This window comes from Megalobrama amblycephala, linkage group LG23, assembly GCF_018812025.1.
Source record: "Megalobrama amblycephala isolate DHTTF-2021 linkage group LG23, ASM1881202v1, whole genome shotgun sequence".
NCBI classification, from domain to species: Eukaryota; Metazoa; Chordata; class Actinopteri; order Cypriniformes; family Xenocyprididae; genus Megalobrama; species Megalobrama amblycephala.
Genome location: NC_063066.1, coordinates 18,065,833 through 18,075,363, shown reverse-complemented (window position 1 = coordinate 18,075,363; position 9,531 = coordinate 18,065,833). Strand labels below are relative to the sequence as shown.

At 37.2% G+C, this 9,531-nt stretch overlaps 1 protein-coding gene across 2 annotated transcripts in view; it reads left to right on the top strand.

Moving 5' to 3' along the window:
* The first annotated feature begins 1,007 nt into the window (after positions 1 to 1,007).
* Positions 1,008 to 9,531, top strand: part of ldb2a (LIM domain binding 2a) — a 68,165-nt gene continuing 59,641 nt past the window's right edge. Inside the window, exon 1 of one of the 2 annotated variants that reach the window (XM_048176327.1) lies at positions 1,008 to 1,376. In XM_048176327.1, the coding sequence (XP_048032284.1) occupies positions 1,245 to 1,376 (132 nt within the window). In that variant the 5' untranslated portion in view covers positions 1,008 to 1,244. The remainder of the gene's footprint in view (positions 1,377 to 9,531) is intronic. The other variant, XM_048176326.1, reaches the window with a different exon arrangement.

Below are 9,531 nucleotides of genomic sequence, written 5' to 3'. Positions count from 1 at the left end.
TCCAGGGTCACATATTATGTTACAATATAATACAAACAGGATAATTCATTATGATTACTTCTTACCCCTACATTTTGAATTTTGCATTTTTGCTTACAGCCCCCATTTCATTCTGGCCCTGGCATAAAGTTTAAAGCTATTGAATATGTTAATCATTATTACCCAAGAAAGAAAGATACCATTCATATTCATGTTCATGGGGTAAGTTGTCACAATGGGAACCTGCCATATGCTTGAACTGAATTGCATGACATTACATTAAAAACATGTGAAAACTTGCCCCCACCTGAGATTTGTTGAATAAACCATTGTCCCAAAAACAAATTTAAACTTCAGAATATTTGGCCTTAAAGTCACCATGAAATCAAAACGGACAATTTTATTTTTTATTTTTTTTACAGAATATTGCAGTATTAATTATAAATGATTTATCTGTGCACATCATTATTTTTATTTTAAAATTGTGTGTCTTCGTAATCATTACTCAAAAATAATTTCCCTCCCTCTTGCAGCAACATCTCTTATCTGATGATGTGTTCACTGGCACAGGGGCGGGACAACCTGTCAGTCACATGAGATCACACATCATCACAGCAATAGCAGACGACAACGATCCAACAATCAACTAAATTCCCGATGGACAATAGTTTTGTCCCACATTTTTTCTTGTTCGAGAAGCCGTTTCACTCAGAAGGAAAGACTATAGCAATTTGATTTGTGTGGACTTCAATATATCCCATTTAATTGTTTACCACAGAAAAATACGACTGGAAATTAAATCCGAAGAATAGTCCTATAATTCACAAATGATGTGCTAATTTAATATAGTTTTGAACTAAGCGCTTAAAACCAATACTGCTAGAAGAAAACAACATTTTTAGTTATTGACAAAGTCCTTAAAGACTTCTCATTGTGACAGCTAGCCCCAGTTGTGTACAACACTGACACGCTAATATGAATGTTACCGAACACAAACATTAACATAAAGGCCAGTTTCTTTTTAGTGGGATGGTAAGACTTGCTTGGCTCACCCTCAACAATGTTCCAGTGCAGCCTGCGGCTATCCAATGAGAGCCCAGCCCTCCTCCCCATGCTCTCCTCTCCCGCCTCCTCCGCGCGCTCTCATCTCTCCGCTCCGCGTGCAGCCAGTGACTGCTGCTGTCTCGCGGCGTTTGGAGATCCTGCACGCGCGCTGTATGGATGCTGAATATTTGGCGCTGCTGTAAACGCCACACGGAATCAACATGTCCAACCCTCCGCACGACCCGTTCTACTCGTCCCCTTTCGGACCGTTCTATCGGAGACATTCACCGTACATGGTTCAGCCTGAATACAGAATCTATGAGATGAACAAACGACTCCAGTCCCGGACAGAGGTGAGTTTGGCATCGCTCCACATGAGACAGTGACAGCTGTAGTTTGGGAAAAGTTAAGTTGGCCATTGCATTTGCAAAATTATTCTTATTCTTTCCTGATTGTACAAAACTAAGACTGTGAACTAAGTGATGAAACTATATGTTTTAGTTTTGTAACTGTGCGACTTTGACCACTGTAAGCTATATGGATGCACAAGTGTACTGTGCATTGTGATGATATTAGGACCACTTAAGTAGCCTGAAGCACTTTTGAATTTAAATCATTTAGGCGCTGTGTACAGAAGCAACATTCACTTTGACCACTAATTAAAATCCACGTGGAGCAGTAAGTTAATGAACAGCGCACGAGCGCAGATGAATTATGCTCTTCTCTGAGCAACACAACTGTTTTAAATAATAAAAAATAAAAAAACTGTACTACCTTGGCTACTAATAACTAATTTGAAGGATAAAGGAAAATGATTAAAGATGTCTAAAGCACTTTATGAAAAAGCATAACTATTTGGCATGCAAGAGAAAATTAATAGGCACAAACTTTGCTGCAACGCTGAAATGAAATGCATTATTTGATGCATTCAGAACTTAAAATCTGCATGTTGTCATCCACACTAATCAGGCTCTTTTAATAATTATTACTAATAATAAATATATTGTTGAGGAAAGCTGAAAAATCAAGGCAACATGATAGTAAATTAGAATTTATTGTTTACTAATTTAAACAAAATGTCACATTCAGCCAATTAATTGTGGTCAAGGATACTACAGATTTCTCATTCAGCACATTTTCAATTAACAACACAAATAATTGAATCATCATTGCTGTATTGTATGTTTTTATGGCTCTTAACATCAAGGGAACTCTGTAATAGACATAGATGCGTGTAAACGGTGATAATCAACATGCATAAAGATTTTAGTACCATCACACACACAAAAGAATTAACAGTGACAACAAAAAAATTAGCAAACAATAAAAATAAATCTATTACAGTAAACGCAATTTATTTAATTCTGCAGTGCATGCTGTAAAACATAGACACTTGAACACACTTGAACATTGACATATAGACACTTGAAACACTGCCAACATTTTTTACCTCCTTTATTGTACTTTTAAAATAACACAGTAAAACAGCTGTAAATAATAGCTGTAAATATTTGTGCTGTGACACAGGACATGTCTGTAATACTGATCCCAATGGGAAACAGTCATGTTTTCTTCAAAGATCTGCTGGTTACAATACAAGTCTGCCTAGGACAAATACCCCTTGGGTCTCCTCTTGCAACCACTACCTCCATATTCCACTCAACTGTCAAAAAAGGATGTATCCAATTATAGCAAATATCGCTACAACTTTTGACAATTCTCTTAATTGTTCTATTGAAAAACATTAAATATGCTAATGATGGCACTGGAGCCTATCGCTGTCACAGTTCTGGCTCGTGCGCCTCTGCTCATGTGTTTGATGGAGGTGTTGTAACTTTAAGGAGACCTGGGCTGTATTGCAGAGATGCAATGGAACAACATCATGAATAATGCATAAGCAGCGGCCCAAACCCTGAAGACTTCCACTCTGAAACGGCACTTACCAAACAGCCTATAATAAACATGTGCCAATATATCATTTTAATCTTCACAACCTCACTTTGGCATAAAAGGGCATTTGCTAAGATTAAATCTTTACATGTGTGATTGATCTTGATAAGATATTTCATTGTGAGGGGTAACAATGAGTTTAGTTGACAAATTGTGATTTGTTTCTGGAAACTGTTGCAATCTGTGGAGCTCTGAAGGGGAAAAAGCAATAAAAAGAGAGAAATCATAAAGAGACATTGAATTGTAATTGTTATAATGTAATTTTGTGCTGATTAAGAACTTTTTTCTCATCAAAGGGTTAATATTGGACAAGGTTTCTGAAATCAACAAACACTTATTGAAATCAATAACTGATTCACTCAACTGATTTGTATTGCATTGCATAGACATTGGATGAACTATTAGTTAGTTCATGCAGCAATGTATATTGCACACCACTTAGCAAGCACATCGTTTTTGACAAATCTGGAACAGACATTCTGATGTCTTGGTTGCTGTTTTATACCTGCAACATTTTGTTGCACTATATGAGTTTCATTGAGAATTTTAGAGGACTAAAATGAACAAACATCTCTGCTCTGTGCACACAAATCCATCTGGCAGATGGTAGAAATATTTGCGAAAGGTCTGATATCTTGTAAATTGTAGCACGTATAGGTCTAGCGCCTTGCTACAGCGGCATAATATTGCAACCGTATTGCTAATATCTTTGCAAACAGTGAGCGCAATGTTTATTAGTCAAGCACACTGATGTGCATTTGAAGCCAGTGGTAATTTAGCACAGATTTTACAAGGGAGAGTTCCCCCCACAGCCATCCATCATGTAGACATGCAGACTTTCTTAGTTTAAAAGCTCCAGGCAAACACTGAAACAACAAGAGGAGCGCAGCACTAAAGTAGCCACTGTCAAACAAAGGTGTTGGATAACCACTTGGCTCTATATTTCTTTGCATGAGTCATTTAGTGACTGTCCAATAAGGCTAACTAATCTATGTAATAGCGCTTGAAAACTTGGGAATTGCGCTCCATGGTGCACATCACATGAGTGGAGTGAAAGTAAAATTGGACAAAAGCAGGAAAGAGCTCAGGAAAGCTAGACAAGAGGGCTCAAGAGTCCCGACTCTTGACTTGAGAGTTCTCAGTACAGAAGCTGGTGATTGATGTATTTTATTGTCCAAAGGCTAAAACTGTTCAGCCCATTTGCTGGCAGCAAACTAACTTCAGAGCAGAGCAGTTAGAGTGTTGCGTTTTAAAGAGCAGCAGGGAGTTTGTCACGGAACGCTAGATAAATGGACCGTAATGAATTAAAGGTGAAATTTGTAATATTTTGATGAAATACTTTCTCCGGCCCCAGCCTAACAGAGACAACAAGTCATTTATTGGTTGAATCCTCTGGAATGGAAAGAAGGTGATTCTATTGTGGTATCAAATCATTGCTGTTTGTTTGAGCATCACAATTGAGCTCAACCAATAGCTTGGGTTTGGGGCAGGGTTATCTGTTAGATCTAGAGGCTAGAGGTTAAGTTTTTTAGGCTGTTAGTAGGCTATATGTATGCAAAATCTGCATTTAGAGGATAACAATATGTATGCTTCAATATGTGCAGTCTCTTACTGTGCCTAAAATCGCATACTTCATGACAAATTCTAAACTTATTCATGGCCGTTAAAAAAGTGTTCTGTATAGTATGACAATGGGTAGTATGAATGAAATTCAGATGTACTACATATGCCATGTTGTCACTGTCACATGACCTACTAGCACCAGTTGCATCGCTTCATTGCCATTCACAAATCCTGTCCCGTGGCCTCCATCAGATGCACACTTAAGAATCTTGGCAGAACTATTAAGTCATCCATCCAGGTACTTTTCTTGAAAGCAATTATTTTTTACCCTTCAAGGTACAGTCAAACCAAAATCTATATAGCCTTGAACATTTCATTCATTATTACAGTTTATTCACTATAGTTTAAAAAAATGGTAATAAAATATGACAAGATCTCAGAGTTAAACTGTGTCTGAAAAAAAATAATCTTAATTATGTCAGATAACACTTAAGCAAAACATGGTCAGGTCAAAGTGTCTGAATAATTTTTGGTCCCAAATTTATATCAATTTTACTTGTAGTCCACTGTATGAAGAATTTTTGGGTATAATATGTCACAGATTAATTTATTTTGCTATCCTCACTTACATAAATGATCTATAGTGTCCTGCACCCACTAGTAAAAAAATTAAAAAATTATATCTAGCGTCTGAATAATTTTTGGTTTGACTGTATGTTTGTTAATATTGGGAGTGGCTTGCATAATGTGAAATATTCAACCAGTTAACAGTTGGTTGTATCCCGTTAAGGAATCTAATGTTGAAAATTCGCAAATTCGCTTCACATTAAAGTAGTTTGCATTAGTTACAGATACCGATTTGTCTATGGAAATGTCCAACTTCACATGCAAAACTAACTTGTTCAAGCGCATTTTCTTTTGATGTAAAGGCTTAAACCTTTGGATGTTTCCTCTAAAAACTGTTGGGACATTTTAACATTTAACATAATTTTTAACTCTGAAAAAAGCAACTTAAAAAATATCAATAAATGAATAGTACTTCCTAAAAATATAAAGTACAGTTGCATGACTCATATAAGTAGTCTACTAAAAGAGCTTTTATTTTACATGGAGTGGGTCACCACTTGGCGCAGTGATGAAATCACATACAGTAATCAGCCGAATACTACCAAAGACTGTGTATATACCAAGATGATTCTCTCGTATTGAATGTGAGAAAGTGCAATGCGTAATATGGCAGAATAAGTCCCGCCCTCTAAATAAAAGAGCCAGTAGCCAGTTGGTAAATTCATTGCATCACTGTAGCTGCCGTTAGAAGCTTTAGAAGTTGATGTCAGATTTTGTCGCTGATTTAAAATACATTATTTAAATGGGAGTTTGGCAAGCAGTTGAGTTTTTTGTGTTTCCCCGTTCAAGTAGATAGGAGTTCTTGCATGCCCAAAATGCTTAATTTCCCATTGAAAATTAGTGATGGGAAGTCAGATTATTTTCTGTAACTGGACAATTTCGGACAGTTTGTTACACTAAACCGGTTAAATAAACTGATTCACCAGTTTGTTTACATAATCACCCAATGACATAATGTATACGCAATTCTATTATTAAAGAACCCAATAATGATACACATATGTTTAAATGTCTAAATCATATATAGTGAATAAACTCCATAATTAACTCACCTATTTACATAAGCCATGAGAAACAACAACAACAACAAATTTCAGTAATTTCACTCCCTCGTTCAAGTCCACTGCTCGGTTCACACTTGCCCATATCAGCAGCTCAACAGTTCTTTGCGGACATGCCCGAGTCCGAAATGTTTTCTCAGTTCAGTGTACTGGTGACTCGAGAACTGTTGTAACTATTTACCGACCCTTGACTCGAGAGAGAACTGCTATCAGAGCACTGCTATTGACTCAGGAACTACTGCCATCAGAATTCCAATACTTGTAATACTTTATGCTTTTCAGCAAAAGACATCAGATACATACAACCTCGGCAGACAGTCCTTAGCATGTCAGATATGTCCGAAAGACTGTTCTCAGTTCAGTGTATTCTTGCACTAACTGGAGTGCTGATTGAGATGGCAAAAACCAGCATCATAGGATCAAATTCTCCTGGATTTTAGCTCATTTTGAGTCGAAGTGACAGTCAGAAACTGAGTTTTAAGTAACTTGAAGATCTGTGCTCACTCAAGCTGCGAACTGTTTCAGTTTACTAATAAGAAGAATGATTCGATTGCTAACTGGACATCACTAATGCAAATATGGCCATAGAATGAACTGACTTTTCTTGAAATGGACGTTGATTCTTAGATACACTTTATCTTAGTTACCATGCTTTTTTGGACGCTTTCACTTGCAAAATAAATTAATCATGACTGACTGAACTGAACATTTATACAATAGCATGCTTTTGCATTATGCTGCATCCATGCCGTTAGGTTCATTTTGACTGCTGTATCAGCCTGTGCAGCATAAACAAAAATGACTGAGTGGTTCTTTAATAGAAGCCATATAGAGTTTTGTACTCTTGCAAACATGCATTTAAACTTGTTTGCCTAGAGGCATGCATGCTGAAAGAGCATCAAACATGTTTGCTGCCATTTAAAAGGTTTGCTGGATAACCTGCCACATAAGCATATGCAAACAAGCATGCTGGTTAACATTCAGAGGAGGAGTTTTGTCGACCTCACCTGGTATAAGCTCATCAGCATAATGCTTCTTAAAATTCGCAAGCTCTGAGAGAGTGAGAAAAAGAAGGAGAGGTCACCAGGAAGACAACAAATGAAAGGCTAGCTTTATTAATATGTCTAATGGTTTTGGAATGGGATGCATTTATGCAAAGGAGCAGTGCGAGTTCACAGCGGCGTTTCGTTTTGATCTGAGGGCGATCGATAATGCATTTCACTGTGGAGAAACTCAGTCTCAAAGTCCTCGAGGTAAACCAATCACTGCAGATCTTCCACAGTCCCATAAGAGCTTAAAATGGCACCAAATGGCAAATCAGTCTAACCATGTCCATCATCATTTATATTACATGCTGCTTAATTGATTTTGTAGAAAGCAGGTGATGGACGATGATTGTGTTTTAAGAGCACATGAAAAGTCTAGCATCAATTGACGTGCCCAAATTGACGAGTTTTGTTAAGCAGTCAGCCATATAGGAGTGAGATCTATCGTATTATTTCTTTAGCAGTGGACTTAGTCTTTAAACTTTATTTTGCACTCTCTATGGGAAGAATATAATGTACAACCTTCTTATCAATTGGCTGCATTATGCAAAAACAGGTTATGGGGTCCTGGCTGATATGACATTACATTGAAAACAAAACAGAAGTAAAAAATGGATTCTCTGGAACAATAAGGTGGCGTTCAAACTGGCAGGATACTAGGACAATAGTCCCACCTTTTTCCTGCGGCTTTCCCAAAGTTCCTTCCAGGCTACACTGTCGCGCTGATAACAGATAAAGAGGGATCGCCCTTTTTTACCAACTTCCTGTTTTTAGACTTTTTCTGTACAGATCATATTTTTGATTCCTTTTGTCCAGCCCTGAGCGATGATGTTTTTGAGGAGCCTCAAATGTGTTATCATTGATAAAACATCAAATTCTCTGCTGTCAACGTTCTGCATGTGTTGGTTTTTTACTGCACGTCATCAATATTCGGACAGGTTGTGAACCTTCATGCATCTTTATCTATTAGCACAAAATTAGCTGAAAATGCTTTAATGTTGTGTTAATTAGCACAAACATGCATTTAGAAATATGTACACTACCATTCAAGGACTTTTTAATGTTATTGAGTCCGAGGCTGCATTTTTTTTAAATTATAAAATAGCTATTTCATAGATGTAGAAATACATGTTCTGTGCAATGTTGGCACAGTTCTGGAGTTGTTTTAAGTGGTCCAGCTCTGTGTGTCATATGAGGACTTTCTGAAGGGCATTAGTTCACTTGACCTTGCCTTATTGCATTTGCATAATTCAGATCATGTGCTCTTAACCTTATACTCAAATATTGTCGACATTCAGTTGTTCTTAAAACAACAGCAGAACAAGGACAAGCAAGCAAGAACAGCTTGCTAAAAAATACCCATAAATGTTGTTTATGCTGTCTTTGTTTACTAAAATGAGGTATCATGAATTGATGCATGAATTGTTTACGTGTTTACTGCCATTTCTACTGTGGTTTTGGCTTGTTTACGTCGTTAGTATTCCCTGAGATCTGTCGGCGGCTGTCACTGATATGTAGGTGGAAGAAGTTCAACAGCAGTTGTACAAACCCTGCGCGTGATTGCCCACACACAGCTCTGTTCAGCTCATCAAAGACCTTGTGTACATTTCATGAGTCCTGAAAGGTGAGTCTAAATGGAGTCTGCCTGGCTGAGGACTTTTTAAATGTCAATTCGCAGATGTGGATATATAAGGACAATTTACGCCAATTCCCACATCGTGTGAACGTTTAGGTTGCCTTCAGCTCAGTACCATTCAAAACAGAGATGTTGATACTTATTGTAGTACTATTAATGCTAGAACACGCTGCCTCTAAATAAAATCAGAATTTCCAAACATTCTAAAACAGACAGTTGGATTTAGGTGATTAGGAAACAAAATTACTATTTTTTTCTATTTTTATTTAAAGCTGCAGTCCGTAACTTTTTTTGGTTAAAAATGATCCAAAATCAATTTTTGACCAAGTACATAACCAGCCAGTGTTCAAAACTATCTCCTTACATAAGCTCAATTCACAATGGTAAGCTTGTAATGTTTTCTAATTTGGGTGGTACTGGTGGGTTTTCTGTGGGATATTCGAGCATGTAGCTGTTCGTCTTTGCGTCATTATGTCACGTCTGTTCACATAAAGAAGGAGTCCCAGCTAGTAGGCTATATGGCATGTGGAGGATGCTGAGACAGATCATTTATAGCGTTTTCTCACAGCAGCTGCAATAATTAAACTTATCATTTTGATTGTGGATTGTAATCCAGAAAAATCCA